The sequence below is a fragment of the Poecile atricapillus genome, chromosome 11 (assembly GCF_030490865.1).
Source record: "Poecile atricapillus isolate bPoeAtr1 chromosome 11, bPoeAtr1.hap1, whole genome shotgun sequence".
NCBI lineage: Eukaryota > Metazoa > Chordata > Aves > Passeriformes > Paridae > Poecile > Poecile atricapillus.
Genome location: NC_081259.1, coordinates 168,090 through 189,449, shown reverse-complemented (window position 1 = coordinate 189,449; position 21,360 = coordinate 168,090). Strand labels below are relative to the sequence as shown.

The following is a 21,360-nucleotide window of genomic DNA, read 5'->3' as shown; positions in this document are numbered from 1 at the left end:
ATAAGATTGTTCCAGAATAAACCCAGTTATTCTTTGCCTCCATATACACTTCAAGATTTTGAATTCCATGAACTGCCAGCAACATTTAACCACAGCATCTGGTTTCAGGAGCAAGAGTAATAATTTTGTAAGGCAATTTCTAACTTTAGAAATGCAACTCACATGTAAAGTGAATTCACAGCTGGGGTGATTTCAACTCTAGGAGTTTTGAGCTAAGAAACTCACAGAATTGGAAAGTTAATTATCAGTGGAGATAAAATGCAGAAAACACAGGAAAAACCTCTCCAAACACTATTTTTTTGCTGTGTTTTGTATAAAAACTAATTCTGAGTAGAAAATAACTACATTTGTTTATTTCTAGTTAAATAATTATATCAAAACAGTATGGTTTGTGAAGACTACCTCTCAAATAAGTATGCCTGCATCAGGAATTCCCCCACTAGCATGTTACTGATAGCTTTGCTAGCAGCTCACACAGACACCAGACCTAAGTGATGACAGGAGAAAGAGCAGGTGGATCACAGCAGTGACCTGTACTGACTTGGCTTTCCACCATAGCAGTGGATCTCATGGGAGTCTGCAGCTTCCTTCTGAAGGGCAGCACCAATCTCTGCTCTCTGTGACAGGACCTGAGGGATAGTCTGGAGCTGTGTCAGGGGAGGTTTAGGCTGGATACTAGGAAAAGGTTCTTCCCCCAGAGGGTGATCAGGCACTGGAACAGGCTCCCCAGGGCAGTGGTCACGGTCCCAATGCTACCAGAACTCCAAGAGTGTTTAGGCAACAATCTCAGGCATATGGTGGAATATTGGAGTGCCCCGTACAGGGCCAGGGGTTGGACTTGATGATCTTTGTAGATCCGTTCCAGATCAGGATATCCTATGTTTCCATGATAATTACCTATGGTTTATAACAGACCAGTCATGTGTTCAAATAAGAAACCACCTTACCTAAAAAAGTCTACATAACACAAAAATCCTAGCACCTCCTCCCAAAAACCCACAAGCAATAGTTCACTGAGGCTTTGGTTTCTTATTTTCACACCATAGCCTTTTGGGTGTCACAATGAGAACCTCAAAACACATGGTAGAAATGAAGGAACAGTTTGAAATACAAGAGGCAAACAGAGATGAAGACTGACAACTCCCTGGCCTGCCAAAGCAGCGTCAGTATACTGGCATCAGATGCAGGAAATGCAGCCCATCTTCCCATCTACTCATGAGAAGCATCATTTCTATGAAAGAATTAATTTTTCACCACTGCTGTGGTTCTGTTAAGCTCCTATGCTAAATATTGAGGGGAAAAATCTGTTCAGCTTCTTAAAAGCAAAGAGAACTCTCAGGATGTGTAATGTCCAGAGGAGGTCTCTTAGCACAAAAGCAAAACCATGTAAGACCATATATAAAAACACTGCTTTTACCAACTTTAGCAGATGTTTTAACTCTATCTCATTTTAAAATGAAGTTCTGCAGGTCAAATAGAGCCAGAAACATTCAGTAAATTTCTGTTCTGTAGCTGAAAGAAATTAAAATATATTTTAGACACAATGAAATTTTAACAGTAACAGTGGTGGGAGATCGAAGCATTCAGACCAAGCCTATGCAAAAGATAATTTCTTGTACAAGATCTAAGATTGATTAAGAAGCTCTCAGCTTCCAATATGAGCTCCACTACTCTGGCATTTAAGTTCTAGGAGACTGCAAAACCCATCAGCAGTAAAGATGCAAATAGAGTACTAAATTAATGTCAATCAGCATGGCTTTACAGAAAATATGACCTTCCTTCTTAATAAAAACCAAATAAGCTTATCAAAATCTCAAAGGCTGTACTGACACAGTGCAATCATTATTTTATATGTCATGTCCTATAAGCCTGCACCGTGACTCGTGCTGCTCACTACATTCATAGACAACCTGAAAAGGAGGAAAGTAGACTGGTGGCAAATCTTATGGATAGTACCAAGTATGGCTGCAGATGAATTGCCAGGGAAACTTCACAATGCTGAGTTTTGTTTGCCCCTTTATTCAGTATAAATCACATATAAAATTACACTAACTTGCTAACCAGAGCCAACTATAACCAGTGGAGTATCTTTGCAGTCAGAAAGCAATAAATATGTCAGAAATCGGGAAGGAAGAAAAAAACTCTTGTGCCACTGTGTGAACGCATAACTTTACCCCACTTTGAACACTACACACTTCTGTGTTGGGATATGTTCCCAGCATCCCAAAGAGATAGATCTGGAAGGCAATAAAAAATATAAAATTAAAGGTCTGGGATAGTTTCCCTATAAGAAACCATTAGGTAAGTCTGGCCTCTGCAATCTGGAGAAATCATGAGAAAGCAAATATGCCAGACCTATAACACAACCAGATTGGACAGGATTGTCCAATATAGGAAGGTATATCAAAATGAGACCAGGCAGGAATAAGAATCCAAGCAAATAATATGTGGTTGTAAATTTCTTCCTGTGACAGGTCAATGAACTGTTCTATTCCTTGCGTCCTTTACTTGCAGGGAAAAACTCTGTAGAGGTTGAAAAGTGCTGTTACTACCCGTTCATGAGCTGGAAAGAGATATAAGCTAGGATAGTACAAGGAAGAAGTGTTTTATGCTCTTATCTTACACTCCTGCCCATGCATCCATTTTTTTTATCGCTGTTCTGCATGTAACTTTGGCTTGAACCAGTACAACTACCTACCCTAACATACAGCAGCCTTAGAGAAGATGTATTCCTACAGAACACATGAGTAACTCATTAAAGTACGTCTAACTGGTAGATCCTGGTGGTGCTTGCAAGTCCCACAGAGATATTCTTTACCAGTTATCTGGGAGAAAAATCTAAGGATGTTTGTGACAGGAATCATCTGGAAAGAGCAATGCTTGAGATTATTGCAGTCACATGTACCAACAAGAAACACGGGCCACTCTTACAGCCTGGGAAGCTATTTTAGTAGACTGCAGTTCATGGGATCTTTGAGGTCATACTCAGTGTGGTTACTACAAAAGTAAATACAGCCCTCAAGAACACAAGGAAGAAGCACAGAAGCTGACAAATGCTTGCTTTTGTATTTCTCTGGTCAAAAGTATGTTGGCAGACAAACGGTACAGGACAATTAATTGCTCAAGGACTAAAAATTGCATCAAAAGTCCAAAGAATCATTGTTGCATCTGTGGGGGAAAAGAAAAAAAAAGTAGTGTTAGCCACTGACTTTTTGCTACCTGAACATGCAAGTTTAGGATGTATCAGTACTTTTATTAAAACAGCCAAGAGCTGAATGAAATCCATCACTCAATGTTCTACATTACAGAAATCTCTCTAGCAAGAGATGACATCTGCGGGGAGCATACACTTTCACTGTAATCTAATTTTCACAAGCAATTGTCTTTTGCCTCCTGTCTAGAACAGCTTTTGCTTGAACACACAAACTTATCACCTGTATTATCTAGAAGCTATAATTTGAATAAACAAGGCAGCTTTTTTTACTGTCATGCACTTGAGACTCACCACTGAAGACCAACTAAGCAGTTCAGTAGAAAAAAGCATATGGCAGAAGCCAAACTCCAAGCCATTCCAAGTTCCACAAAGAAATTGAACCACTCACAAACACATAAAAACACTGACCTATGGAATATTAATGCAAAAGGGAGACCAAATGCAGACTTTGAGATAAAGATGTGCATGGTGGGGCTTGTGTATTTGCCTTTTCTTATTACTAGATTTGTAACTTAACAGCTTGTTTTTTTCCAGGACTAAAAGCCTGGAATTGTTGCAAAGCTGAATACATAGAAGCACAGAACAGCCAAGGTTTGAAGGGGCCTCAAAAGATTGTCTGTTTCAACTTCATGGGAAACCGAACAGAGATTATACATCTAACACCCTGTACAATTACATCTTGAAAACCTTCAATGATGGGACTCTACCATGTCCCTGAGAGGTTTTCACATGTGACCAATTTTTCTCACAGTAAAAAAAAAATAAAATTCTTACCTGACTTCAATACTCTCCCAATGCAACTTTGACTCATTGCCCCTTGTGAAGGGACATCCTCTTTGTAGCTGCCTGTATGTTCCAGAAAGGCAGTAAAACCAAACTCTTCTCCTAGTCCAAGTTAAAAGCCTTCTAGGAGTGCTCATCCAAAAGACAGCTGCTTTCAAGAACTGTAACACAACTTCACCACATTCTCAGATAGCTGTGGCAGATATCACTGTATCCTCAATTGGCACAAAGTGTAAAAGAAAGGCATCAGTAGGATGTGAAGAATGAGTGTTAGGCTGAATATGAAAGGCTTCACAGCCTGAAGGCCATCTGCTGGCAAGGCAGCTAGTTATTCAACTGTTACTGATGGCTTTCAGTGTAAAACATTATGTTTGCAAAGGAAAATGCAAGCTAATACTTGAAAGTGTTTAATATTTCTCATATTCCTTTTACAGAGGCAAGAAAAGTATATAATCAATGTTGTATTATTTCAAGAATTTTTTCCATCAAATTCAACCTGCATGGTATTTTTAATAGCTTGCTTTTCAATTATGTCATTAGTTATTTTTAAAAAGTTTTTTAAAGGTCAACACAAAGTACAGCTTGAGAGAAAAGACCACTGGGATGGTTGAGGTATTTAAAACCCCCAAGCCAGACTGAAAGCAGCTGCTAATATTCATGGAGTTAACTATTTTCAGAAAAAAGTGGTTTTCTCTGAACATCGGAATCAACAGATATCAGAAAGCATACTTCCCTTGTGCTGAGAAATAATTATTTTAAGCACCTCACCTCAAACCATGTCACTTCTTATTTGAAAGAGACATTCCCTCCTGGTTTTAAAGAATTGTTAACATCCAGTACAAGGAGACATTGCTCATGAACTTAAACTACTTTGGCAGTCAGTAGCAACTGAGAGTTGTGCAGAAGTGCACCTGGGGCTGTCCTTAGCATACAGGAGGATACACTTCTGTTAATTTTTTCTCCTCATATCACACTCTCCTTCCTTCAGACAATTTACCAGCTTCCAGAAGCTCCAAATACATCCACACTTGATTTCTTGCTGTGCCTCCCATCCATAACTTGTGAACTATGCTGTGAGATTACCCCTACAGCATGGGCCATGTTGTCTGTGGTACTCAGAGAACAGCCAGCAAGTCAGTGTGGGAAAAAAGAAACTCAAAACCCCAGCAACAAATCAACTTCCATAAGATGCATTCAGTATCCCTTTACAAGCTCTGCTCTGAGCTTTTCTCTTCTTGATTGTTCTGCGTTTGAGGCTCTTCCTCATCATCTTTAAGCAGACTAAAAGCTTGTCTGAGGGATAACTGTGCCATCTCCGTTCCCACAGAACACTACAGTTACATTTTAACTTCAGCTGCAAACTCTACCCATTAACATCCTATAAATACAGGTTTGAAATAACTATTGTAACCAAGTGAGAAACTGCAAACAGGAAAGTCTTGGAATATTCTGGTAGACTGCTTTACTTAGTCATATTGTATTACCAGTGTCCATCTTTTGTTTTTTGCCAGTGGTGTCACAAGTCTGCCAAGTGAGAAACCTTCTGCGTTAAACAGAAGGTCAAAGAACGATTCTAGGTTTACAGAAACTGCTGTGCTTCAGCTGCCTTCTCCCTAATCAGACTGTAAACGTCAGCCTTTAAGGGAATGATATTCTCCAATTAATGCACCTCTGAAAAGAATCCTTCAGATATCCTACTCAACATACCAGTGTGGAGGTACGTGTCCCCCACACAAGCCAGACTGGGATCTTTCAAGTAGTATGGAATCAAAACAACATTAGCTGGAAGGAATTCCAGGAGAGCTCTAGTACAGCCTTCTGCTCAGAGAAGCTAGCACCAAGCTATGAATGCTAAGAGGAAAATCAGGTGCAGGCACTCTTCCCTTTGCCCACAGTAGGAACAAGAGGGTAAGTAAAGTGTAGAGCCAAACAATAATATAAAAGTTCTAGTTTTATGTATATTCCTATGGAGAATAGTGATGAACACCTTCACAGGGCTGTTACAGGATACATAGCAATGAATTTCAGGAAGTCGCAGCAAAAACTTAAAACAAAAAATTATAAAGATTCTTTACCATCAAAGCAGTCAGTAAAAAATAGCTGCTCAAGCAGAAACTGCAAAGCTAAAAGAGCATTTAAAACTGCAGCTGTATTCCAAAGGGTATTTTCTGATAGTACATATGGAATGCAGACTAGACTGTTCCCAGTTTACATTTTGAGCTTCTTCTAGATTGTATTATCAGTTGTAACCTGAAATTTCTCTTGTAACAGTCTTTCCCACTTCCTCCCCACAAACCATGCCATAACCATAGCTTACTGCTGTCACTGAGAGAAACCTGCCTGCATGCAAGATCTAGCACCATCAAGTAAATCCTGGGATTATAGCATAACTCCTCAATTTAAGCCCTTCAGCATTCAAGATACACTATCTCCTGCACAATCTTCCTGTACAGACTATCATTATTTTCCACAGTCCTTTACAGCTGCTTAACACATTTTAAATTGTAGCCATTTTTTTCACACACACTCCTTTTGCCTCTGGCAGAGCATTTTGCTGCATTTCAAGATCCATGCTTACTGAATAAACATTGGTCCAGACAGGAAATGTGCAAGTATCTAACTTGAGGCAAAGCTGCTCTCTCAGACCCCCGTAATCCCAAAGCCTTTCTCTGTCTGGCTCTTCTGACCTTAAGTGTTGGCAGGGACAGTGTGCCAGCTGTACACACTTGCCACAAACCAAGAAGCCCCTATAGAAATACGTCTGGTCCAAAGGCCAATCCATGTCTGCTAGATCCCCAGACAAGAATCTCTCATACTCTACTGGTAATCACATCAGAAGCAGAAGCTGCTGAGAGGCAGCTATGCTTTTCCTTTCCCAAAAAGTGTACTAGAGCAAAGAGATAATGTGCAGATCTAGCTGGAATGTAGAGTCCCACAGGAAACTCTGCAGGTATGTAATGATGGCTCTAAAGAGTGGCACCATGACTAACACCAGGTTAAGCTGCAAGCCTCCAGTTCAGGACAAAGTCTCAACACACAGTTTATATCAGAACTTCTGTCTACTAATCTTTCTGTCAGTAACTTCTGCATACCAAAGCCTGGTCCCTAATCCTGTGGCCAATAGGCTTTCTTAAACAGACTTCACAGACTTAGATCCCCCAAATATTTTTGCTTGGTAGTCTAAATCACTCATCTACATGTTTGCTGATCTCTTTGAAGTCTACAAGACATCTGAAAAGCAGAACTTCCCTTTGCAGAACCAATGATGACTCCTCCCAGATAGACACTAATCCTGCCTTATACTGTAGTTGCCGCTGTTGTGCTCAATAGGACTGACAATTGGTTAACAGATTTGCAGTTCCCCAAATCCATCACAGAAACCTCTTCATAGACTGCCAACACATTCATCACCCTTTGCTCCTCAGAGACTACTCTAGGGAAGTGAGTGGGATACATTTCGCTAACATTAATCCAGATATTTCAACTCTGACTTAGAAGAATTCTTGGGAAAATGTTATACTCATGGTAACTTGTTTGTGCTCTAGTCTAGGTGTACTATAAGCTCTGCTACAGCTACTTCAAATTGAGACAGATCTGCTGAGTGTTTCAAATTATATGTTTCATACATATTATTTTAATCCCATAAGTGCATACACACACACACACACACACACACCATCTTGATGTGTCTTGAGGGAGAATTTCCATCCCCATATTAAAAAGTCATAGAGAAGGTGAGACCTCTCAGTCAGTGGCACATTTGAGAAGAGTCCAGGTACCTTCTTTCACAGCTGTCCTTTAGGAGAACAGCTTCCCCAGATGGAAAAATTCAGAGGCTTTGACAAGAGCATAAAACATACAGCGAGATATAAGATGATCTTACATAAACTGGGTTTTGCAAGTGTCATCTGTGCTTACTGTAGTAACTTACCATATGTTACATAAAAGTATTATAAACAGAGTTCAAGCTTTTCACACGCCAAGCAAGCCTAATTTCTAATGGTTTATGCCATTTTTATAATGCTCTTATACATTGTTCTCAGGAAAGGGAGCTTCAAAAAGAGGAATCCAAAAAGTCATTTGGCTATTCTTACACACTACTTGCAACACCTTTTGTGCATATGAAAACATATTCTAAAACCTAACAGGAAGACATCGATAATAAATAGCTTACAAAGTAAATTATTTTGTGCCACCTGAATAAGATACAGAAGATAGATAGATAGATAGATAGATAGATAGATAGATAGATAGATAGATAGATAGATCCTAACTTCTAACTAGTTTAATAGGCTTTAAAGCAACACATATTTTATTCAACTCTATTCTCAGTAGTAAGATCCGTAATTTTAAGGTAAATTCATTGCATCCAACATACCATTAAGACTGCTTTTCTTTTGCATTCAGCTTGGCAGAATCCTGGGCAAACAAATCACTAATTGAATCACAATCAGTTTTATTCTTTGTTGTTGCTTTGCATTTTTTTTTCCAGACCCAAAACAAGAGTTAAAAGTTAATGCATATAAACCAAAAAGCTGACCTTTGACTTCAGAAGAAAATTGAGCCAGATGTCGGGTTACAAAGAGCCGCAGTTGATGATTCAGATCACAGTACAGAGTATTAATGTTCCAGGAACGAATTCCTGTCAAAAAAAAAAAAATAAAAAAAAAAAAAGGAAAAAGTAAGCTGTCATTGTCATTACATCTACTCCAGAAAGAGGAAGTGGAGAAAGAGAAATGAGCAGGACACACAAGGACCAAGGATGCTCTACCAGATGAGCATACTTAGGATGGAGAAAGTCTTCAGAAGCCAAGGACCATAAGATACTTACCTTCCATAAAACATTTCTTCCTCAAGGACATGCAGTGAGCAAGTCTCCATTCAACTTGGACTTCATGCAAGAGAAATCAACAAGAGATGAGGCCAAATAAATTACACTACTGCTTAACCAAACAAATACATTATGGTAGTTTTATATCTGCATTCTCCAGCACTAGTCACCAGTAGAGATGGGCTACTGTGTGGTTGTGCTACTGAAAAGCTCAGAGACATCAGCTTCTTTGCTCTTATAGCCTATGCATCCTCCAAGTCACAAAAGCCCCCATCCATCCAACTCCTTCAAAGACACTGACCCCACTGAGGCAATTTGAGTCTATTCTTTAATCTTTATAATCTTTGCCAGCTAATTGCCTTCATATCACAGCAAGAAGGTGCCTCTGCTCCCAGAGCTAGTGGCAGCAAGCCATTCAGGGGAAGTCACCTTCAGACCTCAATGTGAGCAGGTATACATTCTGGAGGACACCAAACACTACAGACCACAGATTTTCATATCCCAGTAGGGAGCAGCCTTTCCTAAATGGTGTGACTCTACACTGTGCCACAACCAAAGCAGGATATCACTAGGAATCCCTGCTCAGCATCTGGTGCTGATGCCTGGTGATGTTCAGCTGTTGAAGGCTGATGCCACAGACTTCTAAGGTTAACAGAAACAAGAATTTCAGCTTCAGTATTCACTGATGGAGTCCTGATTGAGAGCTCTTTCACCACCTCTCTTGCATAAAATACAAAGTTTTATTGCCTCTATTATCTGCTTTCTTTCAACATAACCATGTTAATTTTCCATGGAGATATCATGCCCATTTACTGCAGTTCTAGTTCTCCATGTTGTGCAAGAGCTTTTGCTGGCCACTGGCGGGAGAGGATCCTCGAGGATACATGCTCCAGCTTTCTACACATACCCATACACAGTAATCATTGCATCACACAGGTCAGTACTCCCAAGGCCTGTAGAATCCACAGCAGCTAAAAAAACTTTGTGCTCAGTTTCTTTTTCTGGTGACAGCTGACACAATACAGTAACAAAGCTTATTTATGTGCCGATAGTCTGCACTTCAGACTGAAAAAAAACTCCCCAGTAAATCCTGTGAACTTCAGAAAAAGAAAAATAAAAAACAGCAAAGAAACAAACAAAACAAACAAAAAAAACCCACCCCACCCCAAAAAACCCCCAAAAAAACCCAAACCAACCAAATCAAAAAACCAAACCAAACAACCTTTAACAACTTACCAGCGCAGCGCCTTTCAATTTGGACATGGGATACGAACCAACAAAACACATAATAAAAAGACATGGAGCAAGAAGATGGACAAAATGTTTTCCTATGCTACACTCCAAGAGAGCATAATTGTTTAAACATGTATCCAGTATAAGAGAATCTTAATGCAGTACTTATGAGCATTCTGACCTGGACAGGAACAAGGTGGAACTCTGCAGGGCAAATCCTGCTGACTAGCTGCTGTGTCATGGTCACTGTGTCCTACTGCAGCAATAAGTGCTATTTGAGGTACTGCTACATCCTCTAGGATGCAGAAAGCATAGATGCTCTTTTAGAGCAAGAAAGGAAAGAGTGGAATTATCTAACTTGTTCTCATACAAGAGCAACAACATTGCGACAATTTATTCAACATATTTTTCCCTACAGGTTGTCTGAGTTTACTTGTAATCTCTCCCAGTTTGCCACAACTCCAGTTTATCACTCCGTGGCACATGAGCAAGAACATTGTTCTTGCTGATTAGAATCCTCTATCATGAGAGTGCAAACTACACCACAATAAGGGTAAGTCTTCAAGCTCTTTGCAAATGCAAAGCCTAAGCAAGGGACCATGTGACTCATCAGTTTTCCATCTCATTCTTTATGCCCTTGTGAATGTTTTATACCCTGCTGAGGTAATTGGCTTAAAAGATTTGGCATTTCTGCCCAATACTAGACCTAGTCTTCTGGATACTGTTTCAAAATTGGACAAAAGAAACACAGCAACAGAAAAATAAAACTAGCATTTATTAGACAGTATTTTGGAAAAAGTGTTGTTCAGAAATCCCACAGTGTCACAGCCGACAAAGCTCTACACCTGAAAATGAGCAGGTTCCTATAATGTCCTGTAGCTGCTATTGCATTCTCCTTAACCAAGGTATAGAAAGAAGTCTGGGAAAACACACCTTTTATATCAGTCAGGGCAAGAGATTTATCGACCAGAAAAAAATATCTTTGGTTGGTTTTTATTTGGGGCTTTTTTGTTGGGTTTTTTTGTTTGGGTTTTTTTGTTGATTTCATTTGGGTTGCTTTTTTTTTGTGCAGACAGGGTGCAACAGCCAACAGCTAGCACTTAAGTGGGAATCATAATTTCTACATTTCTTGAACTCCCTGAATCAAAAGTGCAGTTGTCTATAACATCATAACATGCTGATAATGACAGGTCTCAAGATTGCTGTCATTTTAACTATTCTCATTTTTCATATCTTTCAATTTGCAAATATTGGTCCATTTTAAGAAGAGGTCATTCTCCCATTTTGTAGTGGGAAAAACTAACTTTCTGGAGGTCTTGTTCCGTGTAAGTGACAGAGCAAAGATTGAAATCCAGGTTTCCAGTTCCCTGAGTGATTCACTTCTACTGACAGTAACTTACTAATACCGCTGAAATAGCTTCCTCTCATGCAAATGAAAGAAGTGTTTACATTTGGCAGAATTTCAGCAGGTTTCTAATCAGAGAAGGCCAACTGTAGAATTCATTTTTATTATGGCAGTCACAATTTATGTCAGAAACAGCATGTTTTTCCTCTGCAGTGGGAATTCTCAGGTTACTGGCATATGACTGCAGAATCAGAGTGAAATCCTTTAGTTCACAGTCTGATCTGTCACCATTTCAAAGATTCAGACAATGGATAAGGATGTAGGTTAGCACACTAGCTCAGTGAAGTTCCAAGTGAAGACGATCACCCTGCTGTGCAGGAAGAAGGAGTGGCCCCCTCAAAGAAGGTCTTTCAGAGGCCAGATGGTCATAATCAGGTCTACTACTCCTGACTAAAGCCATCTTATAAAAAGGGAATGAAACACTCCTCATGAACAAGTTGGTAAGCAGCCTGCCAACAGATAGCTGGAAAATATGCTGAAGTGAAGAAATTGGACAATATCTAACATTTTTACACCCACCCTCTTCCTTAAATTGCACTGCCCATCTGTTCTGCAGTAGTGCTAATACTTGGGAAGAAAACAGTCACAGAATTATCTCTGAATAAGACATTTTGGCCAATAGTTATGACTGTTATCCCTGGCATATTTCAAACCAGTGTGCCTTGGAAATGGGGAGCTAAAGGAGGCGTGAAGGTGAGGCAGAAGCCTGTTACTTTATTTCTCAAAGGTGTACTAACTGCTTATTAGAACAAGGATTCTCCTAAGGTCTTGATGTAGTTGATCAGCTCTCCTTTGTCTTTTTGTCAGAAACTATCGGAAACTGCCACAACGGAAGAACTATCATCTCACCACCTCCTTCCCCCTTACTTCTAAACAACACTGCATCTAATATACAAAGACCAATTAATTGCTAAGGCCTCTGGGTGTTATTAAAATATGGATAACAGAGGAGAAAAATGTTATGGCAGGTCTATCCTGCATTGTGTCACCCCTGAAGCCGTTCACTGTGTGGCTTGTCCTCTCTCACTCTGGTCCATGCGGCTGCTCTATAGCCAGGAAGAGGCCGTACCACAACAGACCCCTGTTCACAGCTGTCCCTAGGATCACAGTAAACAGTCCAGCAAGACAATTCCTCCAACAAGACAGAATTTTGGGGTAAGATTGAAATAAGATGTAATTTACCAAACCACCAATAAAATAAAGTCTGACGGGAAAGAGAACCATTAAATGTCTTTAAGCTTTAAGACGTTCGAAAACTGTGTTAGCTACATGTCATTAACGCATATAAAGCAATGATCAGGGAAGAAAAAACAACGGATGCCGCCTGACGCCGCAGAGACCGGCCCCGCACTGCGCCGGGGATCCGAGCCCCGCCCGGCCTCGCCCTCTGCCCGGGCCCCTACCGGGACGCTCGGCTTCAGCCTCGGCCTCCGCCCCGCCGCTCCGACAGCGCCTCGACCCTTCCCGCGGCCACCGCCCGCGGGCCTCCGCCGCCGTCCCTCCGGGAGGAGTGGGATGAAGCCCTGCGGCGAGATGGCGGTGCCGCAGGGCGGGGAGGGCACCGACAACTCCGCCTCGTCCCAGGCCGCGGCAGGGACGACGCGGCAGGCGCGCAGCCCCGTGGCTCCCAGGGACAGAGATCGCGTCCGTCTCGCCCTGGACCCTCCGCCGCGACCCCACTCCTCACCACGCTCCAGGGCGCCGCGCAGCGCGCCCCGCTCCGGCTCCGTCCCGATCTCCCCGATCACGGCGAGCAGCGCGTGCCGCCGACCGCCCGGCGGCGCCGCCGTGTCCATGGCGACCGGCCCCGCCGCCGTCTCCATGGCAACGCCGCGGCCGCTGCTGCAGCGCGCGGTCACTGCCGCGCGGCTCTTAAAGCGCCCCGAGTCTCCCCACCCTGATTGGCCGAGCTGGCACGTGGTCCTGCGCTATTGCGGATGGGGGCGTGACCTTCCCCTCCGGGCCCCGCCCCGCCCGCAGTCCCGCCCCGAGCCCCGCCCCCTCTCAGGCGCTCCCGCCCCCTCTCAGGCGCTCCCGCCCCCCCTCAGGCGCTCCCGCCCCCCCTCAGGCGCTCCCGCCCCCCCTCAGGCGCTCCCGCCCCCCCTCAGGCGCTCCCGCCCCCCCTCAGGCGCTCCCGCGCGGCCCGGCTGGAGTCGGCGCTGCCCCGGCCGCGGGGAGCCTGCCGCTCTCTCGATCCGGACCTGCCGCTCTCTCGATCCGGACCTGCCGCTCTCTCGAGCCGGACCTGCCGCTCTCTCGATCCGGACCTGCCGCAGCCGGGCTGCCCGCCCGAGGCAGGCTGTGCCGGCAAGGCGGCTGCCGGTGAGCTCCCGCCGGTGCTAGGGCGCGGGGTCTTCGTTCTTTCCGTTAAGATGTGCAGAGCGGTACAGCGACCAGCTTGGATGCTCAAAACCGCGAGCGAGGCTCAGACCTTTGAAAAAACAATTCAGGGGCAAAGGGGTGTTGGTTTATAGTTTAGTTTAGAATTTAGTTACTTAAATAGAGAAATCCACTGAGATTTTTAAATGCTTGGTGTTGAGTTGTTGCAATACCCACAACAAAGCCATAGAAGACCGCGGTTCTAGACTCCAAGGTTTGGTATTGTCATTCACCTCCTTTATCTCTCCTCCGTTGCTTGGCAGCGAGCAGGTCCCTTCCTGGTGGTGCTTCCTTCTGTTAATTTAAAAGCAAGTGTAGTGATCTCCAGAGGTAAGTCAGGGGATTTCCTGGATCCAGACCCATGAGCTACAAGAAAAATCTGAGATTTGCTAGCTGCCAGTGCAAAGCTGATATGAGCTGTCCATGGCTGTACTGGCAGGCCGTGGTATATGCAGGAGTTCTTACTGTCTGGAGTGACCAGAGAGGCCCCAACTTTGGGCACAAGCCCTTGTTGCTCACAGTTCTGGCCAGCCGCAGCCCAAAAGCAGTTCAATGCAGATGGCCTTAAGCTGAGACAGAAGAGATCCAGATTAGATATTGGAAAAATTATTTTTTCTAGTGTCAGAGTTGCCAGGCACTGGGACAGGTTGCCTAGGGAAGTGGTGGAGTCACCACCCCTGGTGGTGTTCAAGAAGTTCAAGAAGTGTGTGGATCTGTTTCTGTCTGATGTGGCTTAGGGGTTACAGTGGTAGTCCTGGATGGATGGTTGGACTGGGTGATCTTGAAGGTCTCTTCCAGCCTTGGTGATCCTATGATTCTTTGTGCAAAAGCTGAGCAACCCCAAAGTATGAGACTTCTACAGGCTGAACAAGGGAGAGCCACTGAAAAGTAGTTTCAGGTAGAAAAACCCATGTGTTTTCTGACAGAAAAGGAAGGACCACTGTGTGCTGATGCAATTGAGTGGAAAAGCAACCCAGCTATTATAAAATGACACAAGTCAGCAATAATGTACTGTGTTTCCTAGAACAGTGTCAAATTCTGCCCCTACAGTGCGCAGGATTTCCACGGGTGAGCTATAGTTTAGAAACTTGATGGCAGATAACTTGGTATCCTGCCCTCTTTCATTGTTTTGTACCCACCAAGACTGCAGTTGAAACCTCACAAGGTTCAGAAAGTTGACATTTTGGCAAGCATATGTGAATCTATAGTGTCACAGGACTCTGACAAAAGATAGTCAGGAAAAAAAAACCAACGAACAACCACAGAAAGGGAGAAAAACACATAATTATTACCTCTGCAGGCTACAGCTGGTGTTACTAATTTATGAAGGTTTCTCAAATTAAGATCTTAAATCAAAAGGTGGTCGAGCCCTCCACAGATAAATTAGGAGATGATGCAATAGCTCTTTTTCACATTAAACTGTGGTGACACCACTGGCTACGAACTTCATGAACTAAATCTTGTAAACAGGGACAATTAGTGTATCAAAATGGTTTAATTAATTTTTGTGTGTTGTAACCTGTATAGCAGCAATAATTTAGTTTTAGAGGATTGCACTGAACAGGTCAATATGTGAATAAAGCAGTAAACCTGAAAATAAATGCCAGAGCACATTAAATTCTATCATGAAAGTAGAATTGTAGATCATGGAGGGAAAACATGACATCAATATATGAAGGTGAAAAATATTCAGATATTTTCATACCAGCTGATAAAAGTACCTTCTGTTTTCAGGTGATTCAGTCATAGTACTTGCTGTTTGTTTTTGACATGGTAGCTTTCCAGAGCTGCAGCTTTTCACTGCAGTGCAGAGATGCTCTTCCAGCTGGCTTTCTGCCAAGAGAAATGAAACAGGAGACATGCAAACTGGAGTGAAAGCTTAAAAAGAATATCCAAACACAGAAACTAGAAGCTCTGGGGAGGACTTCACAATTAAAACACTAATTTTGGTGATGTGATCAATTTCCATTCTTCATCCATACCATCAGTTCATAGAATGATGGTATTTCTGTTGCTTTTTAATGTGAATCAGAGATGTCTGTGGTCAAGGTAGAATTGCAGCAGAAAAGGCTTGAGTCCTAAGTGTGTATGCACTGCATAAGACAGTGAAAGGAGGGATTTCTGGCTTACTGAGTTCCTCTTTTTCCCTGTAAATTCACACTCCAGAACCATATAATAAACCTGTACAGCACTTATGGTGCAGCACTGCATATACTACAGCACTGCAGCAGTAGCTGGCACCCCTACGAAAATCAAAAGCTGACTGGGCTGAATGTAGGTATTAGAGGGCCTGACAAACACCACAGGAGACTGGCAAAAGCAGACTAAAGGATACTGAAGGACAACAAATCACAGGTGAAAACCTTTAAAAAAAGAGATTTAGAAAGCAGGATCAAAATAGTGTAGAAAAGAATTTCATCATATCATGAGAAGAACAATCTAAACTATTTCAATTGCTCAGTCCTTTAGCCTGGAATGATTACTTCCTGTCCTTCCCTGAAAAATTTCCAAGTGAATAAAAATACTTTAGGGAATCAGAGACCTGTGATGGTACCCAAATGAGGATAATGCCTTTAACAGTGGAGAAATATGGTACCATTTTGGCTGTGACATTTCTAAGAAGCCTAGGACAGAGAAAAATAGATGACTGCCTAAAGGGACTTTAGACTTCAGGCCTTGATCTCTTCTGTGGTGAACGCAGCTGTCCCTATGTGGAGCAGAAGAACCCAGCATTGATAACGCTTTTATGTACAGATGGACTCTTACGGTTGTTTATACTGACACTTCCAGAATGTGCTGTAAGATAGAGAAACAGAGGCCTAAACCTTCAGTTTGACCAAACCACATTTTTGCTTCTATTTTATCTCATGGGTAATTTATCAGAGTAGTACTCCTATTCCTCCCATTTTTGTCTTACAGAAAGTATGGTAAAATATAGTAAGTCCTGTGCAATTTGGAACAAAGCTCTGATCAAGTCCAGGATATAAGTGCCGATGAAATTATCAGGTATATTCATTGTGTCAGTGACGCAGACCTTTGGAATTAAAAGATCCGTTTATCGGACTTTGAAGGGAACTACGTACTACTTTATACTTCTATGGCAGTCCTTCTTTGAAGTCGAGGAGATTTTTAATCAATTAAATATTAAACACAAACTGGCCAGAATCCATACCTCTTTGTTTTGTCTTTCCACATAACTAATATCAACCAAAATAATATAACTGAAATGGTCAGGCAAAGTACAAGTCTGAAAAATCGAACATTACTGAGATTTTTTTTGCCGACATGATCGAACATCTGACTTTTCTCGTTGTGGCATCCATACAGTGAACACTTTCGTGTGGCCAGTCTTGGACACATTAAGGACGTACATGCCTTGCGTTCCCTAAGAGCCGCTGCCTGAGCGAGCAGGAGCGCGCCGAGGGCGATGCGGGAGTGGCGCGGGCCGCTCCCACCGGCTGGGCCTGCCTGCAATTATCCGTGCAGCCTCAGTCTTGCTCGTCGGCCCAGAGCAGCTAAAGGGAGCGCGTCGGGCCACCGCCGCTGTCTTCATGGCCCGCGTTCGCTTTTTCGGCGGAGTGCTGCAGGGAGAGCGGGGCAGCCCCGCGGCGGGCCCGGAGCGATGTGGCTCCGCAGGCCCCGACTGGGCAGCCCCAGCTGCGGCCGCTGCGCCAGGGGCGCCCCGGCGGAGTGCGACGCGACGGGACGGGACGGGACGGGACGGGACGGGACGGGACGGGACGGGACGCTCTCAGGAGCTCCGTGCCGGACTGCGGAGGGCGGCAGTCGCTTCAGCTGCCCCCGGGGACGTGGGTGTTGTACCGGCGCTCATGGGGATTTGCCCGTCGGTAGAGGCACGCCGGGCCTCTGCACTCACGGCCCCCGAAAGCGGTGAATGCCAGGCACTATTTGTTCCCAAAGTCAGGGCTCAGAGAATAGTGCATACTGAAACTGGACGGGTAGTTTTTGGATGCGTCTGCATCACAGTAATTGTAATACACAGCACAAAACCTAAACCTAGTTTTCCAAAGACAAATTACATCCTTACTCTTTTTATAAGCTTGGCTATCTTTTTGGGTTATCTTCGTTTGTTGTAACTAATTGCCATTTGAAATCAGGATCTGGAATTTGGTCCTTTTCCTAGGAATACTGTCCAGTTTTGAACATGGGGATTGGGGCTGCACTGAGACATGGAGAACCAGATTCAGAGTGCAAGAAATGAGAATGAGGAATAGCAGTCCTGCTTCTTGGTTCCCATAGTTAGTGGTCTGCATTGGAAAGGAGTGTTTGGATGAAAATAAACGATAGCATCAGCTCGCTATTGCAAATTCCGTAGGATACAAGAAATTTGGAAAAATCCTCCAAATACGAAAAATTCAGACAGTCATCATACCTTCATTCCTTGGAAGTCTGGTGTTGGACATGTTTTATCTGAAGCAAAAGGAAGCAAAGATTCATTATGCTCTTTTATTCTTTCCTAGACAGAGGAAGGCATATATAATCGGACTCAGAAAAAAGGCAATCTGCCAGCTGAGGAGAAGTACTTCAATGAAAACATGTATATTATGAAGAAAGCAGGACGTTTATATTCACAGCATAATAAAGCTGGAAAAAATGAAATTACAAATTTAACACAAAAAATGGGCAGTCAGCTTTAAAACACACGCAGATTGGGCATTTACAAATTTGACCACCTGGACTGAGCTTTCAATTTTGTCCTATTCTGGTTCATGTAAAAGTACTGAGTTGCAAAAAAACAAGACTGGAAGATTCTGGAGATAATCTAGTCCAACTTCCCATTTCCGACCAAGATCAACTATGCTCATTTGTTACTACTTAAAAAACCCAACTTATATGTTAGAAATGGCATAATTTTTAGAACTTCTTTAGGCTTTTCAAATATTTTTGCTTATTTCTGCTTAGTCTTTAAGTTACACCTACTTGCAGTTCATGAAAACAAATTCAGTTTTCCTCTAAACTGTGAGTATTATTGAGAAACAAATTATTTGCCATCAACTTTTTTTTTTTTTTTTTCTTTCTGGAGAATATTATTATAGCCATTTTTTTTGCCATCTTCTCACTAGATGCAGGCCTTAGCTTAGGCCATGCCAGTGTAGAGTACAAGAATTACTTAATGCATCTAAGGTATGCACACTTACACACATACACAAGTGTAATGCTTACTGTTTGCTCCTTTTTCTGTGGCAGCAGAATTGACTCAGTTTGTGAGGTACTATGGCCCCCATTGCTTTATTCTGCAGAAATACCATACAGCTCAGAAGCCCCCCCTGAATCTGTGCAGTCAGATATTTAATTTTATGTAATATTGTTCTTACCTCCATTGTACTTTGTCCATTTTTCAGACTACCTAAAAAAAAACAACTTCTACTACTTCTAGTCCCTCTCAATTTCAGATTGCTTGTGGATTAATAAGTGTACTTATTTTGTGACCAAAGTGATTTAAGAAAACAGTGGACTAGGAACAGCACACTGATATTTGAACCCTCACTCAAATGTACTTGTTTTGAACTGAGGACTATTGCTTTCTGAGGATGAATACCAAACAAGATATTTACTTACCTTATTGAAACTTCATCACCACTATGCTTCCCTAGTTTGCTTATGAAAATCCCACATAGATACTGCTAAAAGTCTTACTATAGTAAAGTTGCTATTCCGCCACTTATGTACTGCTGCTCCAACATAAGGTATCAGATTGGTGTTATGCACCTTGTCTTTAGAGATCCATATCAGCTGTTAACTCCTTTGCTTTTCTTCCAGATACAAACCTAATTTGCCTGAGGATTCGTTATCAAAGTTTTCAAGAATTTGAAAGTAATTTTGAGAAAGTGACTGGCATGTTTGCCATTTCTAGTCTTCATTATCCCTGTGAATTTTGTAAGGTAACTGTTAACACTTTTAAGAAAACATTTCAATAATACAGCTTAATATACATGCCAAAGGACCATCTTCTGGGATTTGAACAACCAGCCACTGAAGTATCCCTCCTGTTTGCAATTGAAAATATTTGTAGCCTATTTAATGTTCTTAACATGCATGTGCAAACTTGGATTTCACATTACACCTGAAATATGTAACACACGCGTATTTACAGTGTTTCACTATGTACAACTTTTTATCTTTAACGTTGCACAATAAGAGTTTCTTCCATTTCAGGTACCATTTTTTCAGATTCTGGTGTTTTGGTTCTACAACAGTTTTTTTAAATAAAATATACAGAATTCTCATCTATAAAATACAGAGAGGTGCAGAAATAAAAAAGAGAACTTGTGAAAGTAGATTTAAATTAGGCTATTGAAACTTACTACTTTTTAGGCAAGAAAGTGAATGCTGGAAAGACAACAATACTGTCACAAATATGTGCAAGGCTTCTTCGATAACTGTTTAGTCATAGAAACACAGGGAAATTAATCGGATTTCACTCTCCTGTGATATCCGAGGAAGGAGTACCCGATGGTGGCTGTCCAGGGTACGCGGTGCTTGGTCTGGGCAGGAGCTCGAGCACGGGGCTTTCTGATGAAAAGGGGATCGGGAGAGCATCGCGCGGACACTTCCCGGCCTGACCCGGCGTCCGGTCCGGACCTCCGCCGCACCCTGGCCCGCTACGTGTGCCAGCTCGCTGCATTCGCCCTCGAGCGAGCTACGCGGACGGAAGACGCAATGTTCTTTGTCTCCGGCTCTCGCGGAGAGGCCGAGCGGGCGGCGCAGCTCCGGGCCCGCCGCCGTTCCCGCTCCGGGGCGGTGTCGGTTCCCATCCTGCCGGGTCCCGGTGCCGGTTCCCATCCTGCCGGGTCCCGGTGTCGGTTCCCATCCTGCCGGGTCCTGGTGTCGGTTCCCATCCTGCCGGGTCCCGGTGCCGGTTCCCCCCGCCCCGCGTCCCCCCGGGAACAGCGCGGGGCGGACGGGGCGGGCGCGCCAATCGGCGCGCGGCAAGATGGCGGCGGCGGGAAGTGCGGCTGGGTTGGGCGACGGGCGGGCGGCGTAGGGCCCGGCCGGGCTCCGCAGCCTGTAGCGTCCTGCATGGAGCGCGGCGGGAGCAGCCAGCTGGACCCTGGCTTCTCGCAGCAGGACACGCCCGTCCTCATCGTGGAGGACTCGCAGCCCCAGGGCGCGGAGGCAGACGTGGAGCGGGTTTGGCTCAGCGTTTTGGCTCGCCGGCCGCCGGCCCGGCGGAGCCCGAGCCCCGTGCTGGTGAGCGCCCGGCGTGGTGGCGGCGCCACCCGGCCTTGCCCGGCCCGGCTGTGACGCAGCCCCCGCCTCTGTCTTGCAGGACATCGTTTGCGGTCCTGCTGGGAGCCGGGCGCCACGGGAGCGACTCGCAGGTAAGGGCGGGGCGCGTGGTCACGGCGGGTCCGGGTACCGCGGTCGCGCTGACGGCGCTGTCGTTGCAGAGCCCATGGAGAGCCCGGCCCGCCCGAGCCCCTCTGGACCGCGGGGCTGCGTCGTGGAGGAGTCTCCACCGCCCGACGGGGAGAGCAGGTACGTGGGGTTGGT

The 21,360-nt window shown here is 43.8% G+C and overlaps 1 protein-coding gene across 9 annotated transcripts in view; it reads left to right on the top strand.

The window, feature by feature from the left end:
* The first annotated feature begins 18,357 nt into the window (after positions 1 to 18,357).
* TP53BP1 (tumor protein p53 binding protein 1) overlaps positions 18,358 to 21,360 on the top strand; it is a 29,294-nt gene continuing 26,291 nt past the window's right edge. For 8 of the 9 annotated variants that reach the window (XM_058846813.1, XM_058846814.1, XM_058846815.1 and 5 more), the window contains exons 1-2: positions 18,358 to 21,057; positions 21,137 to 21,345. In XM_058846813.1, the coding sequence (XP_058702796.1) occupies positions 20,320 to 21,057; positions 21,137 to 21,345 (947 nt within the window). In that variant the 5' untranslated portion in view covers positions 18,358 to 20,319. The remainder of the gene's footprint in view (positions 21,058 to 21,136; positions 21,346 to 21,360) is intronic. The other variant, XM_058846816.1, reaches the window with a different exon arrangement.